General features: G+C 41.6%; 1 protein-coding gene and 1 long non-coding RNA gene across 7 annotated transcripts in view; one reads left to right on the top strand and one right to left on the bottom strand.

Annotated features, from left to right (window-relative positions):
- Positions 1 to 1345: 1345 nt before the first annotated feature.
- LOC310899686 (uncharacterized protein) overlaps positions 1346 to 20241 on the bottom strand; it is a 140768-nt gene continuing 121872 nt past the window's right edge. The window contains exons 7-8 of the mRNA XM_083836414.1: positions 13622 to 13750; positions 1346 to 2482 (exon numbers count right to left, since the gene is read on the bottom strand). Of these exons, the coding sequence (XP_083692540.1) occupies positions 2475 to 2482; positions 13622 to 13750 (137 nt within the window). The 3' untranslated portion in view covers positions 1346 to 2474. The remainder of the gene's footprint in view (positions 2483 to 13621; positions 13751 to 20241) is intronic.
- LOC310899687 overlaps positions 13588 to 20241 on the top strand; it is a 34323-nt gene continuing 27669 nt past the window's right edge. For all 6 annotated transcript variants that reach the window (XR_014584513.1, XR_014584514.1, XR_014584515.1 and 3 more), the window contains exons 1-4: positions 13588 to 13728; positions 14227 to 14305; positions 16738 to 16780; positions 18303 to 18584. This is a non-coding gene — a long non-coding RNA (uncharacterized lncRNA). The remainder of the gene's footprint in view (positions 13729 to 14226; positions 14306 to 16737; positions 16781 to 18302; positions 18585 to 20241) is intronic.

The raw sequence follows: 20241 nt of genomic DNA on the forward strand, positions 1-20241 counted from the left end.
TTATTATTTATAGAGATAAAAGAGATGGTAGAGTCCAATATTTGGCATTTGAGACTGATGGTATTTAGCTTGACGAGGAAAAAGAAATAAAAATACTGCATCTCCAGTCTGCTGTTTTTTTCAGATGTGGCTGCAGTTTGAGCACAGAGGCATCTCTCAAGGAACTGCCAGATACATCAATGTCTCTGTAAAAATTAACAAAATGGAACTGTCAATTATTTAAAAATGTAGATGCAGCAAGCAGTGAGCTGTTTGCTGTGTCTGGCATTCCTCACAAGGAGGGGTGCCAGAAATTTACTGGCAAAACACTTCAGTTAAGTGATCTCAGATGAAAAAATGACAACTTCTGCTAATGAACAGTCAGTGCTATGAGCATAAACATTCATCAATAGTCCCAGAGTGGAGGGATTGTCGTAGTATCTAGCTTTCCAGAGGCTGTCCTGTTCTTTGCACCCACGTGCACATCTAGCACAGACTTGATCTGTGACAGTACTGGAGCAGAGGAACGTATACCACCAGAAGAAAGAGCAAAGGGCATCTGCTCCCAAGGGCACAGCTCGAATGCCTTGGCAGTCTCTTCCCAGAGTGTAACAGCTCATTCTGGAGACAGCTGCAGGAAGGCTCAGCATACCCACAGCTCCCTAGGATGGTGGAGAAGATCATAGGAACCATCCCACGTCCTGCCCCAGCTGTGGCCAGCAGCAGATGCCTGGGATAAGAGTACCAAAACCAGCACGGTATGATCCATTGTGGGTCTGGCATCTGCTGTGACACGTGGCAGGATGCAAGATGTATGGGCAACTTGTGCTCACGAGCCACTGTGCTAACCTGTTTTCTGTTAACTGTCCTAATCGCTTTTTGAACCCCCTAATACTTCTGGTTTCCATAAGGTAACAGGCATGCATTTCACCATTTAATTACGCACTGTGTGGGAAAAGGCCTTCCTTTCTCTCCGTGGCATTCAAAATGAATTGTTTTGGGTGATGTGTATGTTTGGGAATATTTCTGTGTAACCACAAATGAATTACTAAGACTGATACAAGTGTCAACTTGATTTAAAAGCTAAAACATTAGATCAGCAGTTTATGCACTGTAGACACTAACACTTTAAAGTGTTCTACAGTCAAAAACTTTAAAGAAAGAAGGCAGCTGTGGCTATAGTGCTAAAGGTTTAGTGTCTTTATTTGTGGGAAGCCCATGTTAACTGGCACAAATAACATCCTGATATTGCCAAAAGGGGCCTTTTTAGTGTGTTCTCCTCACCTCCAGATGGCAAACACACAGATGTGTACATCATCTGCAAATTGAATGCAAGCCTGGAAGAGATTCGGTGTTTGTAAAATTTTTAATTTTTTTTACAGCATTTGAGGAAAGGAACTAGGAATTTTACACATCAGTTTGATTTAAGAAACCTTGCAAAAATATCCAGTCTCTGAGAAAATACAGACTGTGGTGGCCAGTCATGGGTTGAGATGCTGAGGCTGCTAGCAGGGCTAACCAGGACCGCAGCTCTTGTCCTACGTGGGGCGTCGAGAGGTGACTTCCTTAGATGCCTGATAAGCAGTTCCTTGGGCATGGGGGAAAATATAACATATGTTCAGGTCAATTGAGAAGTGTAAAATTTATTTATTTCCTTAAAGGAACAGACAAAACCAATAAACCTTACCATACATGCCAAGAATGTATACCCAGACAAGAGAGAGTAAATGTCAGTGGCCAAGAAAACTCCCTGGGCAAGGGACAGAAATGAATGAAGTTCCTCTCAGTGAGTTTACCTTTATTGTGGAAAAATATATTCTCATTTTACATCGGTATTGTCAGTCCTCTGCAGTAGTCCCCAAATTTAGTTCCACTGTTAGAGGGGACAAGAAGTAAACAGACATAGGATGCAGCTAATTTAGTCAGACATGACTCAACAACCTTTTTTTTTTATCATTAAATATTATGCTCTTCATATTTAGCCTTTTGGGTTTCATGCTACTCATACAATGCATTACACATCACATTTCAGTCAGGAGGCATGATTTTAGCCAGTTTGTCACCAAGTGCTATTTTGGATAGGTAACTACTCATCTCTGTTGTGCTCAACCCAACGCATAGGGGGAAAATGTTAGGAAATAAGATAATGGCTCTTGAAGAAAACTGCACAGCCATTACCTAATCTGTAAAGATGTTTCAGGACAGCAACATCAAAACCTTGATTCCCATGTATAGTTTTTAAACAGAAAACTGAGAGCTAGAGTTCTGTCTCAAAGTCCCTGTGTGACGGCATCAGTATGTATCATCCTTCTGTGTGTCTTGCTTTTGTTGCTTCAGTAGAAATAACACGGTAGTTATTAGCACGTCATTTCTGTTGTAGAGGTATTTGGTTTATCAAGGATGGACTGTTTCCTCTGTTTTTATCCAGAACAAGGCTATTTTCCACCTGAATATTTTCGCACCTGAAGAGTGAGTTTTCTCCAAGGGAATTGGGTTCATACACCTGCAAAGGAGAGGAGCATCGTAAAATGCAAGGTGTGAGTTAATAAATAATATTTTACCAGCCTTATGGGTTCTTTCCTTTACTGATGTTTAAATAAAAATGCTTTATAATCCTTGCTAGGTCTCTGACTTTATTTACTCACCACCATCTGTTTTTTGTCTCTCTTCTGTTTTTCCAGCATTTGCTTCCCATCCCCTTGCTTGTTTATCTTTCAGGGCAGCTCCCTCCCCACCTCTCCCTTGCTCTTCCCAGTGTCCTTTACTCCCTTCGCTTTGCTGAGCTGTATTTCTTTCCCTGCACATTTTATATCCATGGCAGTACTTATTCTGTAGACATTTTTTTCTTATTGTAAGAATGTGGTTGCTACTTTGTGGGTTTGGGCTCATTTAGCTTGTCTCAGCTGATTTTCCGTCTTTCTTTTTGAGCTCTCCTGCAGTCTAGGGGCACAGAGGGACCGACAGAGGCTCATTAGGATGGCACTTTGCAGTCATCCAGCAAGAAGTGCGGTGCTGAGAAACTCTGTGGGAGACACAAAGGCAGGGAGACAAGAAGTTGCTTATCAGGTCAGTTTTGAAAGAAGGAATAAAGTGGGGCCTCTACCCATTTTTCTTGCCTTTGAAAATACCCTGAACTGTCACTCTCATTGCAGTGTCCTTTAGGCACCCTTAGATATGGTCTGGGACATGTACATAGGAGAAATTAAACTGAGAAAGCCAACAAACATTGAAATTAGTCTCCTGGGCATTAAAAGATGGACGCTTTTGACCAATGCTGCAGAAAACAGACTGTAGCCAATTTTCCTCACATCCATCAGTTGCAAAGTTATGTTTTCAAAACAAATGTTAACACAAGAAGATTGATCTGAGCTGCCTGAGGTGATCCACTGCATCTTTTCTATAGTTATCAATTAATAGCAAAAAAGTTATTGTTTGCTGTCTCACAGCCAAGTAAGTAACAAAATTAATTGGCCATATTTAAGATAGCTACTCCCTACTCATGAAAACTTCAGGAAAATCACTTGCAGGAAGAAAATAGGGTTTGAGTGTTATTGAAAATAAATCTAGTTTTTAGACAATGAAAACATTTTATTCTCTAAGTTAAACCAGAATGTATGCAGCCTGTTTCTAATTCACATTGTCCGTGAAATTGAAGCAATGTCTTCATCTTGACTTTCATGCTCATTGTCCCCAGTAAAAATGCTCTACATCAATTGCTCATTATTTGCTGAAGTTGTTTACTGTTAAGTTTGTGTATGATTGCAAATTAAACGAGTGCATTGAAACTCCATCATCTAACACATGGTCACTATTCATTTCTGGCAGGGCCCTCTTTTCATATTGAGTACTGAGAAACAGCCTCAAAAGCGATATTTTTCTTGATATTGAAAAAGTTCCATGTTTCAGATCTTCTATTAGACAGAAACTACAGGAGATAAGCAGAACGTTTTAATAGAAAAAAAAAAAAGCTATTTTTAAGCTGAAGTAAGAATTAAGTCGGTTTTATGCAAGCAATCAAATATGAACATTAGCTTAACAAGAGGTAAGAAAGTAACAATCTGATCAATGTCAGTATGTACAAATATCCAGCAGAATAGGATTAATTACTTCTATGTCTATTATAGTTAAGTGAATCCCAGGTTATAGAAACATTTTAAAACATAAACAGCCATTTTATGGGTCAAATTTCTGGGATACATACACAAAATAACTTTAGAAAGGATTTTTTTTTGGCAGAGAAGATTTCTGAAGACCTGGCACTGTACAGGCTTCTCATGTGGAGCACCTAAGCAGTACTATACTCGGTGCCATTATTTTTTAATTTTACCCACTTTTGTTCATAAAAATAAAGAAAACAAATTTTTAGAAATCAGCAGATTTATCAAAGGGCAAAAAAATCTTTTATTTGCTACCGCCATTCTTGTCTGATTGATGACTACTTCCTAAGCATCAAGCCATGCAAGCAGAAGAAATCCAGTGTGATCTCTTCAAGGCTGTATTTTTAGCAGCCTGTGAATCAGCCAAGAGATGCTCCTGAGCTTGGGGTGGGAGAGGGCAAAGTGAGACCCACTCCTGGAGCTGCGCTTGGCTGGTGGCACTGGTGGTTCATGTGTCTGGAAGCACCTCCTGAAGCAGAACTACACAGACAGATGATTGCTGTGTGCTGTCAGAGAGCTCACGGGCTGTTTTTCTTTCCTTCACTTCCCACACTTAAAAAAAAAAACCTCATATGGTCTCTTTTTCTCAGGGCCTGATCTTACAGAAGGCTGGGAAGCTGTAGCCTATGGACATCTGTGACAGATCATACAGTAGTAACAGTAAAGGGTGAGGAGCTGCCGTCCTTGGGAAAAGCTCTCCGCCCGTCACACTGCTGTCCCTGATCTCTTTGTATTTCCTGTCCAGTACTGCCACTTTTGGGAAGGTGAAGCAAAGCTGTGCTGGAGCCCAACCAGTATGAAGACAGCTGTCAAATTGTTATTGGGTAAGGACACAAGAAACTGCAGCCTAAAACCAGATGAGAGTATTGCAACTTGGGTGCTGCCGCTGGCTGCAAGTGCAGGAACTCGCTGCTCCTGGTGGCCTGCCAGCAAAACATGGCCATGGCAGTGAGCGGCAGGATTTTGGGAAGGAAAGCTGCAAGTGTCGCAGCTTGCTGGTGTTGAGTCTTCCCGTGACGTGCAGCATGCAAAATCACACAAGGCAGACATCGGCCGCCGGATAGACAAAAGCTGTGAAATCTCCGAATGGTGTGTGACAAGCTGCTAAGGGAGAAAGGGCTGACAGCAAAACAGAGAGAGCAGGGAGTTTTATCTGCCGTGTGGCAGCACTTGGTGATAAAACAGCACTGGGACGTATGTCCCAGAATCTGACTTGTCACCGGCCAAGGAGAAACACTTCGTGGGACAAATGGCAGTATCAACAGAGCATGTACACACAACTTGCCTTCATTTCTGAATGACCCAGGCATGTCAGCGTGAGGTGTTGGCTGACACCGAACCGTGACTTCTTCAGGCCTCCATAGGTTTATCTTGGCTTCACATCCTGTGCAGTTTAACCCTTGGGTCTCCTTCTGTCAATTTCTTTTGTAAGACAGTATGACTGAGAGAAATGCACTGGAGAATGAGGCTATTGATTTGTTTTTTACCTAGTTCCAGAGTACAGAGCCTCCCCCAGCTGAGTTAAATGGAAATTGAGATTGCTAAGTAGCCCATGAGGTCAGGCTGTACATGATATATAACTGCTCATAAGTGATAATGAATTTTGTAATAGCACATTTGTCACAGGGATGAGTTTTCTTAAATTCTGCTATTAAGGAAGAAAGTGATGCTTTTTTCACTCTGTAAGGAGAAGGGGAGAGGAGGGAGGGGGAGAGATTGCTAAGCTACTGTTTTTTTTAAGCAAAATGTGTTTTAATGCTTTGCCTCCATTCCCCAGCCCCAGGTCAGGGTTGGCTGTGGTTTGGGGAGGGGAGGAGAAAGGCTCCAGGCAGAAGGATAAAACAAAATATTCCTGTGGTCAATGGTGTGGCTTGTCACCAGCTCCAGGGGAGGTGGGCATGGCTCTTCTGAAGGCTCTGACAGCACCAAAACCAGCTGGGATTGCAGAAAAAAATGCACAGGAGGAAAAGGCTCAACATAAAGAACCTGTTTGTCACGTGGAGAAAGCTCACAGCAGAGCACCAAGCAGTGCCATTGCTATGGAGGGATGCGGAGAGGTCTGGGGGCACATCAGCACCAGGTGACTGTCGCTTTTCCTGGACATTTCCTGCACCCTCACAGTGTGGATGCACAGAGATACCTGCTTCTACAGGGTGGGCAGGAGATCTCCTGCCTGCTCTGAGCAGCAGGAAGGGCAGCACAGCCCATCGTAGGGGCTGTGCTCCCACAGCAAAGCTTTTCCTGAATTGGAAGCAAATTACCTTCAGCTCCACGTGGGGACTTTCCCAAAAGGATGGAATGGCAAAGGGAAAAAATTAAAATGACAACCTTCCCCTTCCAAGGAAAACAGGCTTTCTCCCAACCCCCTAATTAAAATGTGCAGGTTTAATAGGCAAACCAGCAGAAGGCTTAGTCACTGTGACCCAGCTCATGGGAGAGGAGTCCAGCCTTTCAGCTGAGCAGCAGCACAGCATTGGCTTCCTGCGAGGAGAAGCTACTTTTCATCGTTCCCTGGAAAACATCACATGTTTTGATTGGAGGAAATGTAAGCAGTGGCCTGCCATCTCTCATGTGGAGTGCTCCTTGCAAAGGAGGAAAGCTCTGGTGAAATTAAGAGTTGAGGATACCAAGGAGAGCAAGGCTGGGCTCTCAGGGTGGAAGTGGGGCTTAGGTGCCACCCAGACACTCCCCCCTGTCCTGCAACATCAGCTGCACCAAAACCTTTTCCAACCGGCATTTAGGCACCTCCATCCTCCTCAGGCTGTTTTTAGCTAGCTACCTTATGATGACATTTTTCTCCTTATCTAACTTATGCACCCCTGGGTACAGGTCCGTCCCTTTAATCTGGTGCCACATGGACGCCTCCATTCTCTCTGCAACCTTGCCCATGTCCTAACTGAACCATGCCCTCTGCTCCTGCAGACCAAATTTCCATTCAGTCAAGCAAACGTTAACCATACATTATATTTTCAAGTAAACTATTGATGTTGGACACCTAATAGCATATATATAATATATATAAACTAATCACATATACATTTGTATATATAAAAATATGCACACGCATGTGTACATATACACGTGTGTATGTTTATATGAAGCTAGTAATTTTTTTATAACAGTTATATGTTATAATATGAATTTAATGACATGTTTAAAAAATTGAAGCTTCAAGGTAAGTACATTTACTCCTAAATTCATATAAAAATCAATGAACGCTTCTGGTCAGGGAAAAAAAAGTAAAAAGAATGCATATTTTAACATTTTCTATGCAAATTAGAAATAAAATAGATTTTTTTAAATAGCTTTTCACCTTGAAATTAGTTTGTTCTAAAAGCCTTGAACCACGCAGAACATTTTAGTCAACTTGAAGTAATGCTGAGAAGGGAAGTATTCTGCTCGATGAAACAAGCAAATGCAATTTGAAATTGGGATCAGCCTGAAATCATTTCACTTCCATCTCTCCCAGATTGGCTGGTGAATTGAGGAGAACTAATTGGATGGCTTCTGTTGCCCTTCAGCCCAGGGGTGCAGGAATCCTCCTACCCTGGGTTTTTGACCACAGGAGCCTGTGAATCTCAAAAGAACATTTAAGCACAGGAGTCTGACTCCTAACTACAAAAATAAAAACATACCTTTGTGGAGAGCTAATGAGAAGATAATTTGCAGGCATATTTGTTGGTAGGAAACCACTGCATAAAATGCATGTGTAAGGCAAAACATTGATTAAAATACCACCCAGGTAAATCAGCTTCCTAGGCAATATACGGAGAGCACTGCCATTGAACTGCTCTGAGGCAGCCAGCAAAAATGCTAATGCAGCCTGCCAAATAGCTGGATGTTGCTGATGGAAAAAATTAGCCTCAGTACATTGGCATCTGGAGTCTGTGACTGCCATCCAAAAAGAAAAGGGACTGGTGCTGTGGAATTGGGTAATTGCACTCCAGCCGCCTACCGCAAGTCTGCTGTGGCTTTGTCATTCAAAAAAAATACATATAAATAAATTAAGTGTTTTTAATTAAAAAATGAGGCTTTGAAAGTACAGAAAGTAAGATGCTAGGGGAAGCCATACAATTAACTGGATAAAAGGAATCGCAATTTCTGTGTGTGTCTGAGTATAACAAACCCAGACACAGGCACATATGCGTATGTGTGCATGTGCCGTTTTGTGTTTCTGGGTATTTGTTTCTGTGTTAACTCTGTGTCCATTTCACAAAGAATTATACACTCCATTTACTTGAGATTCCAATGTATATTACTTGGGAGAAAAAAAAAAAAAGCAATTTCTCAGTACAGCCCATGTTTTAGCAATTATATTCCTTTCGCTCTTTTTCTTCCTTTTCTGTATTTTGGGGAGGGGGGGCGGATGACTGTCAGATGCGGGTGATCACCCCCTGTTGTAATCCCCAGGGTATGGGTGTAGCTGGAACAGTGGGGCAGCCAGTAAAGATGCATTACCAGTCCTAATTCTGAAAATGTGCTTGTTCATAGGAGAAATTTGTAGGATTCATGATACATTAATGCAAACATTTTGGTTATGTGAACGTTCACAGTTTGCTTTACTGCCGATGCCCAGTGAAATACCCTGAAAAACAATGTGTATGCTTCTGCATGGCATTTTCTTTTCAGAGACTAGTTGCAGGTGTTTAGAAGTCCTTCCCTCCAAAGCAGCAATGACACATACTTCTCAGCTCATGCGCAAAATTTTCAGGAAAGTCCACTTAAGTATTTTGGCATTAAAATAAAAATCACTGCATTTCTTGTACAAGACTGACTAAGGGAAGGTGTAGGTTTAAAACCTCCAGACTAGTGCTCAGAAAGGAATATGCTCATGGCAAAATTAGCTGTTTCTAAGAACTGAAAAGGTTATCAATGGCAGAAAACTGCATTCCATGTGGACATAATATACTGTTTTACCTACTATTCCAAATATCCATGGATCTGATAAAATCTGACCTCTCCTCTCCTGGATCTACTACAGAGGCAGTGAGTAAGCACATTATTGGTCATAGACATCCATGGGACTAATCATATGCTTAAAGTTACAGGACTGCTTAAGTGCTTTGCTGGACGATGGCCTAATGGACCATATGTGCCGCACCAACTACTTATGAGAGGGATCAGCAAGGATGCAACTCAGACTCTTGTGGATTTCTTTTTGGCCCTCAGGGCTATTTGTGCATGTGTGTGTGACTAAATAAACCTCATTTTTTATATACAGAGCACCAAACAGGAGGTGGTCCATACACTGTGGTGGGATGTCCACAGGACGAGACAGGTACTTCTCTGCCTGCCACGGGGCCTTCCCACACCGCAGACTGATGTGCAGGAAGAGGAGAAAAATTAACTAGAGGTAAGTATTGGCTGAAAATATTCATTGTCAAGAGAGGTGTTGTGTTGGTGGACGTGTTCTTCATGGGGGATGATACTGAAGTAAATGTTAATTTTTAGAGAGCGTTCTTGTATGCTTTGTAAGTGGCAGAAAAGAAAACATTAGTGATAACCCTTGGAAAAAGTTCTTAGCCATTTCTAGAAAACTATTTATCTTAAAAGAAATGAAGCAGAAACAGAATGCATTTGCTGAGAACAAGGTGAAGCAAAGGTTATTTCAGACAACAAAACAAAAACCACATTGACTTAAGTGCAACCCTACACAGAAAAGCACTTAACGCGGGTACTTCAGGTACAGCATATACCTGATTGCTTTTCCAAGTCATAGCCATGATTACAGAATATTTCATTTGCTCTTTGCAGTGTCCTCAGGTCTGGAGATCTTTTTTTCTTCAGAGAGAAATCACTGTAATCAATCAAAAGGCATTAGCATTCCCACCGCTGGGATTATGAATTACATTTCTGTAATAAACATGAATGCCATTTCCCTCATCTCCTGTTCTTTCAAGAGCCCTAAAAGTTTTATTTCAACTTTCAAACTTGCATTGAGGGCTTTGGCTAGGAGCGAGTGCTTCTGGCTCACTTGAGCTAATTTGGCAAATAATTTTAAAACAACTTCTACTTTACGTAGAGTTGCAGAGTTTGACATATTGCTCAGTCAGCTCTTATTTCATGAAGAGTTTGTTTGATTAGGTGCCCAGGTGAAACACAATCGGGGAACCTGGTGAGCTGTAACGCCTCCAAGGGGAGGAGGAAATGAAGTGGCTTTGCTTGCTCCTTAGCAGAGTGTTACAACTCCTCAGCTGCTGTCCAAAGGGATGTTTTAACAGTGCTGCTGCTATATGTTGTAAAAGGCCCTTTTCTGACAACACATATTGGGCCTGCCATAGGGCATTGCCAGGAGTGTTCCTCTATCAGCGGGCTTTGAGCTGGTGTAAGCGCGATAACCTGCCAGGCCTTGAGGCAGGTGTCTGCAGGCAGGAGGACCAGGCTCAGCCCTTACTGACAGGGCTTCCAGGTCCTGGTGCTCCAGGGTAGGTCAGAGCCACCCAAAAGCCACTTTGGTTGGGGTGGGCTTCACGACATCCGTATGATGATAAAGCTGAGCTGGCAGGAGGGGCCCCGGAAGGACTGGGCCTTTCAGGGTCTCAGCTGGGCCTTGCTGGCCAGAGCAGGCCCTTCACTGTATCTCAGCTGAGGCCCAGGCTTGCACTCACAGACAATTTTCCTCTTGTTCCCATGACAGAGACATGAGCCTGCAGGCTTCATGTGGGTTTTAGGGCATCCAGAAGTATGGAAACAAGTAGTGTTCCCCATGCCCAGCTGCTGCTGGGACTCTTGTACTGCTCCTGCAAGGATGGGGAGCCCCAACATCACTGACAAATTCTGACAATAAAGAATTTACCTTCAGCAAGGAATTCACTGAAAGTATAAGTCATAAGCTGTATGGAAGAAAAAAAAAAAAAGGAAAAAAAAAAAAAAAGACCGCAAAACAGAGCATTGTTTCCAAGCTCCTAGAGAAGCAAGACATGCTATATCCTGAGGACAGAACAAGAAACCAGACCGAGTTTATATAAAGCTACATGTGGAAACCTCCCCTGGTAACAAAATGAGCAATAAAAATCAAATATCAATGAGAGTCCAAACATTCATCTTTAAAATCACTGAGCAGTAAATTACATATCACAGACCTCTTCAGTCTTCTGGCAAAAGCTGCACAAATGGAAACTGCCGAACGCAAATAAAAAACAATGTATTTGTTTAAATCTGCGGCTAGAGAAAGGCTTCGTACCAGTCACATTTTCTAAACAAAGCACTTTTTTTGCCACCTGAGTTTCAGAATGCCTTTGTCCAGCACTACCTATGAGGCATTTAATCAATCACGGTGGTAAAATGAAGATGGCAAATTCCTTCCTCCCTTGCCCCCAAGTGAAGAGACGGGCACATTTCCTAGGACAATTTGAAAGAATTTGTCAGACATTCTTTACTGAAACCCACAATCTTAAAATAAATCCAAAGGAACTGAGTGGGTTTGGTGTTCATTTTCCATCAGGAGCTTTTATTTTTCTTCACCCGGGGCTGGATTACATCACAGGCACACCAGCAGCAGCCTGCTCAGTGGTGTGGAGAGCAAGTTTGTCCTGTCGCTGTCTTCTCCTCAAGCCAGAGCAGGAGGAAGAGGTGGCTCTGTCTGCACCAGGGCCTTTTTTGTTTCAAATAAGCCAAAACTCAGCAGCTTTCCTCATTATTCTCACAGCACAAGGCAGCAGCAAGCCCAAATGAAGGCACCAGTTGGAGTAGCTCCTGCTCCGTGTGAGAAGTGCAGAATCTGGCCCTTAAGAAACTGGGCTCTTCTTGTGCAGAGGTTGATGGACTACACGGCTTTGGTGCCATCTTTATCCCTGTCACAACATGTCAGGCCTATGGCCTTGCACTTCACAGGTGCTCTTGTTTTCTCATGTTTTATGTGTTGGTTGATGTAAAGGTCTCCACCACCTGAACTAGGCACTGACAAAAGGCCAATGCCCTTCTGAACAACTATTTACAAGACATCAGAAGGATCTTTGCATAACATATTGTTATTTTTATTGATTGGAAATAAGGCAGTATGTCATCTGATATTTTATGAAGTAATGCACAGATGCTCTTAATATGAGGAGCAGCAGTGGGGTTGCAAGCCTTTACAGTTCTTTTAGCAGTTCTCTTCCCCAGGCTGTTAGAAGGTGACTAGCACAAAAAGCTATATTAATGATTATTTAGGTCTTTCCTCCCCTCCTCTTTTGGTGAGCTGCAGTGAAACCATGTGAAATGACCATTTTTGGTAGCATTTAATTGTGGATGTTTGCACAAGACATTTTAAAGCTTCAGTGATAGATTATGAACCCTTTCTTTTAAACATGCCATTACAATTTCCCATTATATTGTTGCAGTGGACTGAACATAGCAGCAAACCAAATCCTAAATCCATAAAAGCAGTAAATTAAATGTGGCTCCAGTGGTTTTGGAGCTTGACCAACAAGTTATCTTTATTAATGCATTCAGGGAAAAGGTCTCATTTTATTACATTATTTTCTTAATGATAAAGGCAGTAATGGAATCTCAGCAGAACACACCAAAGGAATCTTAGTTTGCTGGCAGTTGGGTCAAATTTTTGTGTGTGTGCTTGGTACAGGGTTCAGACTTGGCAGTGTCCAACTCACTGACTTCTGTCTTGAAAAGCACAGTCTTTTGCTGCTTCTCTGTACTTGCTAGTTGACATTTTCTTGGCTTTAAATGAAATTTTGACACATAAATCCCACATGTCAAATGATATTGTAAAACAAGCATCCAAGTGTCAGCACATAGCCCAATAGTCTAGGGAGTACAGAATAGAATAAGGAACACCTTTATGCAGTCTTTCATCTACATCCAGCCATCTGCAAGTAATTTGAAACCAGTTTCAGATGAAGCTAGGTTGTTTGGCCTGTTAATGCACACAAAGCCAAAGCAGAAGTTTGGAGTCTTCATGGCTTTTATTGACTTGCTAATAAGTAGATAAAGCTTTTATTTTCCAAAACTGTTCTTTTCTCAGATAGCCTATTCCAAAGAAAGCCTAATTGAAATTACAGAAGTCTCTTGCAGAGTGCCACAAATTCCATTTTTAAATAGCCTGCTGATATTGAAAGACTTCATGATGAGCCTTTCACTTGCAAAGCAGGACCAGTTGGTTCCCTACCAATGAGCTGTTTTGTTTGATTTGGGGAGACACTAATGGTACTAGGTTCCTACAAAACAAGAGCGACAAAGGAGTGCGGATTTACGTGATGATGGGCTGGCTCTGAGATTCATGTCTGAAATCCCATAGGAAGTCTCATGTGCCTGCCTGCTGGGGTGGGTACTTTGCCATACTTGGTTCTTTTCTTCGTAGTACCATTGGAAAAACAGAACTGCAGGTGAGCCATGATTTAACAGGAGATTCAAGGCCCCTCAGCTGCAGCAAACTCAGATTCAGCAGAAAGAAGCTGCACATTCAAAACGGTATTTTAAATATGAAACCTCTTAGGAATTTCAGATGACACAGAAACATGGACCTTGAAAAAAAAACCAACACTCACCTGTGTTCCCAAGAGGAGAAATCCTATGCACCTCGATGCACAGCCACTGCCAATGAGACCAGAGAGGTGTGAAAGCAAGCATCAGGACATGCAAAATCCCAACTGAGGTTTGTGGGTTTGTAAATTTACCTGAAATAATAAGTGTAAAGCAGGTGAAGATGTGAAGATCCAGCAGATTAGAAATAACACATGAAGTAAATGCAACTATATACAGCTGTCAATCTGGCAAATATGAAATATAGTTTTTTTATATATGGATATACATATATGTACGTACATATATAATTTTATAAAAAAAATCTACCTGTTTTTAGGAAAGGTCCTATTAGGTCTGACTGAGAAAAGGATTCTTAGTAAACTTAACCTTGAAATACTCTGAAGGGTAATTAATAAAGGGCATTAAATTCCTGCAGGATTTTACTGCACATTATGTGCTGTGAGTGATTTTACTTCACTTGCAGTCATGCTGGGGACAGTGCAATGAGGTTTGGCAGAGGCTGAATGCACAGCTGTGATGATCAGGCAGAGTATGCCCTGAGGATGGGTCCAGGTGTCTTCTGACTGCCCCCACCCCAGGACTTGCCACATGTCTCTTGCTCCCACAGATGGCCTCCACCAAAGCTTGATGAGATCCAGCTACTGCCCTGTGACAACAAGGGTGCGAATGGGACTGCATGCAGCCAGGTAGGTCCAGACTGAGAACAATAATTTGAGACTAAACCCAAAAAGAAACCATTGGAGGCTGGTGAGACAAATCTGCATTTTTTTGGAGAGTGGTTTTGTTGGTTTTAGCTCAGTAAGGCCTTTCAGCTGCATTTGGTGTTTCCATGCTTAGGAAGATGTCAGAAGTGAACAGGACAAATGAACTTAGTCCATGGAGGTAGCTATCCCCTCTTCCCATGTATTTTAAATGGTTATCTGGTCTTCATCAAGGGCCTGAGATTCCTCATGTTGTGCTGATCATTTTTAAAAGCAAAAATCCACTCATGGCAAACATGTAAATGAAAGCAAAACAAATGATGCTGATTTTGACAAGCAAACAATAATGATATGAGGTTGGAGCTGAGGGGAACTCTTGTGAACTACTCACATGGCTAAAGCTTTTAGAGATCTCACTTCTGTTTGGTCTGATTCTTGGCTCTGTTTATTGTGCTGTCTTTTTAACTTCTTGGAGTGACTTGTGACTCAGTGTGTGTGAGAGCAAGAGGGGAATTAGATGTAGCAATCATAGGCAGAGGTGGTTTCATCCTAGTCCTGCAGTCCTAACTTAGCCTTGCACTGATGGCACCAAGCGTTCAACACCTACGACTCCCTTTGATGTCCTCCAGCACCCTTGCAAAGAGGTGAACCAACTCAACCCCCTGCCTGGTTGCTCTGAAGGTAATGCAATCCGTCTCCTTTAGAGAAATTGCTTTTCCAAGTGTGGGGCCAGTCCTACCACCATCCATGAGATGACAGTGTCACTAACATGGGAGGAAACCCCAAGGAGATCCTCTTCTTCAGATCTCAAGTCCTTCTTCATCAAGATATTTGCCACAGTGACATAGACAGGCATTACAGGAGCAGTTAAAGCAAGAGGTGCACACGTTCTTTGAGAGATGCGTACTGGTAAATATGGGGCTACAAATAGCAGCGTGGATATATCAATAAATAAAACACACCTGATTGACATCAGTTGACAAAGACTGGCCTGTTCCCAAACTAATGAATGCTCTTAGCTCCCAAAAGAGTGTGGTGACGTTCAGGCTGCCTGTTGGTTTGGTCTCTCTGGCAAGCCCAGGAGAACAGGTAGGGACTGCTACAACAACACAGGCAGATGGCCTTCAGCCTCCAGAAACATGCCCCATCTCTGTTTAATTTACTACTGTATATATAGCCTGTGAGAACATTGTGTGTTATCCCTGTAGAAATTTGGCTGTTTTCATGTTGGATTAGATACCAAGCATCATTTTTTTATCAGGTGCCTGGCCTTCTTAGGATTTGCCCAGCTATTTTATTTCAGAAACATCTATCGTATTTTCAGAAACAAGTATTTAGATAACATAAAGATCAGCTTTGCCTTCTGCATGCCCAGTACAGCCAATATCTCTCCCTGCTACATGCCATATCTCTTTGTTCAACTGTGTAGCATAGCGATACATCACAGAAGACATTTCTATGAGAACTTGTGTAAAAGTATTTCATGAGTTGCTTTCCGTAGCATCTAGTGACTGTTAATATCAAATAATTGGCCAGAAGCATTCTTAATGTCATTCCCCTAAAATCCACACAGTTACTATTAGGGAATATTTTTATTCACAGATACTTATCTCGTGTTTTTTCAATGTTATTTTTTTCATTAATTATGAATTTAAGACTCGCACTTTTAGTATACTTGAAGCTGAGTTTGCTGAATGACAGTCCTGTTACATAATCATGTAGAAAGACCACAGAACCAGGGGTAAGATCTGGAATTTCAGACATGCAGAGTTCAACCTATTTTTGAGGATGACATAATCGCACTGAAAAAATGAATGCGATCCATTTTATAAGCTGATCTCATTCAACAGCTAGCAAATTTGTAAGCCTGCTTTCAGAGATCAATTCCCCTCTTTTCCAGTGAGCGGATATGGAGCTCTTCCAATGCACTTTGTTTCTCCAGTTCACAATGCTACAGCAGAAACTGGGTTTGTTTCATACCTACATGGAGCCAGCAAAGCATACCAACACACTTCAACAGTTTATTGACCTTGGCTGTTAACAACGGCATCACAAAACCAGTGTTGCAAATTACATGTTGTGGAGTTTCAAAATTTTGTTCTTCCACTTTTTTTTTTTCTTAGCAATATTCCTAAGACAAAGGGGAAAGAGCTAACAGAAAGGTATGTTTCTGCAACAACTGTAATTGTGTTAGGCCAAACAACTGACAGTCTTATGGAGTTTAACTAGCTTCACTCATTTTGCAATTAAAAGTTTCATCAATGCAACAGAGAAAATGTGGCATTTGTGGCCTCTTAAGACTTTGATTTGTTTTCATTGCAATGTTGATGTAGTCCAGACAAATAGGAGACTAACACTACTTCAAGGCATAAGCTTCTGTAAGAAATTTTACACTCTATCTGCTTTTCTCCACTCAGGGGTCAGCTGTGCATCATATATATTGGTGAGATACATACGATGGTAAGATACAGAGTGATTTATTTACAAGATTTGATATACTTCCATAGTAGTGAAGAATGTAATAAGCAGCCTGGTGTGCTTCCAAAAATTATTCATCATCAAAGACTTTCCTTAATCAGAAAAAAATGTCCCTAAATTCTGTAGAGTAATAACAGAGAAGTTTTCACATGCTGCCTTCTTGAAGATCACTGAGTTCATCTATATTTTGCTTGTATACATCTACACATAACAGATTTTGGAGAAAATTCCTACCATTTCTAGCTACATACTAGTAGCAGTGTGTAATGAACTACCAGTATGAGCAGATCAGCCACATGCAACATATTCGTTTACCTCACCAGCTAGGTTAATCTGCCTCTACTGCATTCTGGGCAGTTTTCAAAGTCACAATATTTAAAAAATCTTGTGGTTACAATGAGGTTTCCTTTCTTCCTGAGTTGTTTCGCTTACCTCTAAATGTACTTTAAAATGCAGATCAAAATTTAACCCTTGGTCAAGACATGTTTGCAACTTTTGAGATATACGTGAGCTTGTATGTGCACAGTGTAATACAGAGATGATGTAAATATTTTTCTTCCAGATTTATACACAAACAGGTGGGAGTGTAAATTGACATGAATTACATTACATTTAAAAGAGGCTTGAGTATTTTGCTCTTTGTCTTGCTTGACAGAAGGACTTTTCCTAGTTTGCTGGCCCATGTCATTCATTATTTTTTTTCTGTTATCCCTTCACATGGGTGCAAAATGTAAAATGGTAGATTTGTACGTCTTGTGAGGCAATGCACACCATGGGCTTTTGCTGATCTGCTGCATCGATGCAAAACACATAGGCTATTCTCAGGAGCTGCATGAAATAATAAAGGAACTTTCTTTAATATCCCCGAAGGCACTGTGCTGAAGAGATATTTTTACTGTTAACACCATGACTAAATAAACCAATAAAATATGAAAAGATAATAGCTGAATTGGAAACATTTGCATATTAACATGATTTCTATTAAGTGCACTGATGCTAGTGACAGAGATTTGGAAACATTCAAAACTTAGTCTTGCATTCAGTCTGCTATCTTTCCTCAAAATTTTCCGTGCTTTCCCCTTCCTCCCACATCTAGTCATTGACCATGGGAATTCTCAATTTTACACAGACAAAGACTCTTTATTGTCTACTCTAACATGGCAAATTTTCTGTCTGCCTGTTGGATTCTAAAATGACCCCTACATTTTTGTAACCAGATTTAGCTTATAAGTTTGAGAAGAATGTGTACAAGAAAAAAGAACATAATAATACAGCTTGGCCAAAAAGTGCTAGGAGACGCTGAACATACTTAGACATTGGCCTGATCTTCATTAACATTATCCATGAGACTGTGGTAGGGAGGACTAAATTTTAGTTCTGAAGTAGGAGAAAAAAAATTAAGAGGCTACAGTAGAATTTGGGCATAATTTCTAAAGCTGTGACTCTGAACAGCCACTTTCACCCACTCCATAGCTTCATCCATAATTTCTCTCCTATTCTTCAGGTATGCAAACCGTGTTTCTAAGAGGCCAGATGTTTTTCCTCCAGGGAAAGTAGCACCAAGAATGCATGGGATTGCTCCCAGGAGACCAAGACTTATACAGCTGGAAAAGGATTTCAAGATCTACTCCTGTACAGTAGAGCAAGATCCATTATACCCATGTCATTCTTGACAAAAGTCTTATTTGGTCCTGGCCATGGGGACCCTACAGACTACTCAACGCGGTGCTGCACTACCTGTCCTATTGGAAGGTCTCCAGAACATCTGTTTTGACCCTTCTTCATGGTAAGTCAAGCCCTCTACACCTTGTCCTATTCCAAGGGATGCAAAGAACAACATATTGCTTAACCTTGCATCATGACGGCCCTTTACGTATTTCGGGATCTTTACTTTGTCCTTTCTTGTTCTTTTCGTCACAAGAGTATCCTGAGCAGCCTCAGTTTGCTTTGCCTTTCCTCTGAGGTCATGTTTCTGAGATCATTCCTGCTGGTCTCTCCTCTGGACTCTCTCTATTTTTTGTGTATTTTATCCGGTGACTATTAATACAAAATGTGGCGATGTAAAAAGTTGCTTTTGGCGCCTGTGGATGGTCCAAGTTGTGGGGAGATCCGCATGAGCCAGGATTTCTTCACAGCTGTCTGGGCCCTTCTGTCCTCTGTGGAATGCGTGCGGTGAAAAATTGGTACACAAATTGTGCTTGCAGCAACAACGAATGCAGGGAAAGGGAACATATGTGAATGTCCTCTGACAGTTAAACAAGACAGACAGTGAAAGGATGCTTTACAGGAAGAATACTTATGGTAACGTGCTGAGAAAAAATAAACATATTTAATTCTCCTGGCAGCCAATCAACCTTGCAAAAATCTGTTCTCCTCCACTCAGGGAAGGCCTCAGGCAAGGTCAGTGGTACCCAGAAAGCAAAAAATGTTGAGTTTTGGAAAGAGATCACACTGTAGCAAACAGCTCTTGCAGCCCCCCCAGGCTTCTGCTGCTCTTGTGTAGGAGGAAGCCCGTGTTCCTTCCTCTTCCCCTCGGGGACACCACCATGTACCATGTCCTACGGCAAGGCAGGGCCCTGTTGCACTGTGTCCCCTTGGGTTGACAAAGCTGCGGGTGCCGAGGGGGCAACCAAAACGTGCAGTGCCCCAGTGCAAACAGTCAGTGGAGGGGATGCCAGCAGATGGTGCTCCAGCCCATGCTGCCTTGCTCTTAGGTTCACAAAGGTTATGAAAAAAGTTACAGTCTTGTTTTGAAGAGCACCTTGCTTCCTGCTGCCCCCCTGTTTGGAGCCTAGAGGTCACGCTGCATGATTTAGGGGATGGAGTCAATCAGTGAGGACAGGCTGAGTTTTGGGTATCAGCTTTTGAACATGTGCAGCCAATGGCTAATGAGCAGTCTGTACAATAAAACCAGACATATAAAGGCTGTGACAAATGTGATGGAAAAACAAACAGTCTGAGGAAAACACAGTGTTCTTGTGGCATTACTGAGGACAGAAAAGGAACAGAATCAATTCTTTAAAAAAAATATACAAGCTCTGATTTATTTTCCTAACTCAAAGGAGATCTCAGGAAGTCCTGTGTATTTTTTCTTCTCCATTATGCTGTAACAGCTGATAGAAACTGAGATTAAAAATGTTCCACATAAGCAAGAGTGTTGTACAATAAGGAAACATATAATGTAAGTTAGCAGAGTGATGTTATTTCCCCTGTTTTATGTCCAACATAGCTTGATGCTAGCTTTGTGGAAAGAGTGTGGTAATTCTCTAAGCAAATCTGCCTATGCACTGATCCACTGCTCACCAGCGGTTCCTTTAAAGTCAAATAACTCAATTTTTAGAGGCCGTTGGTACAGGAAACAGGAAGAAACTGCAAGTTTAATTCAATTTCTCACTAAAGAAGGGAGCAGTCCTATTTTTAACAGGATAAAGTATATCAGTAAT

This window comes from Anser anser (genome assembly GCF_964211835.1).
Source record: "Anser anser genome assembly, chromosome: 4".
NCBI lineage: Eukaryota > Metazoa > Chordata > Aves > Anseriformes > Anatidae > Anser > Anser anser.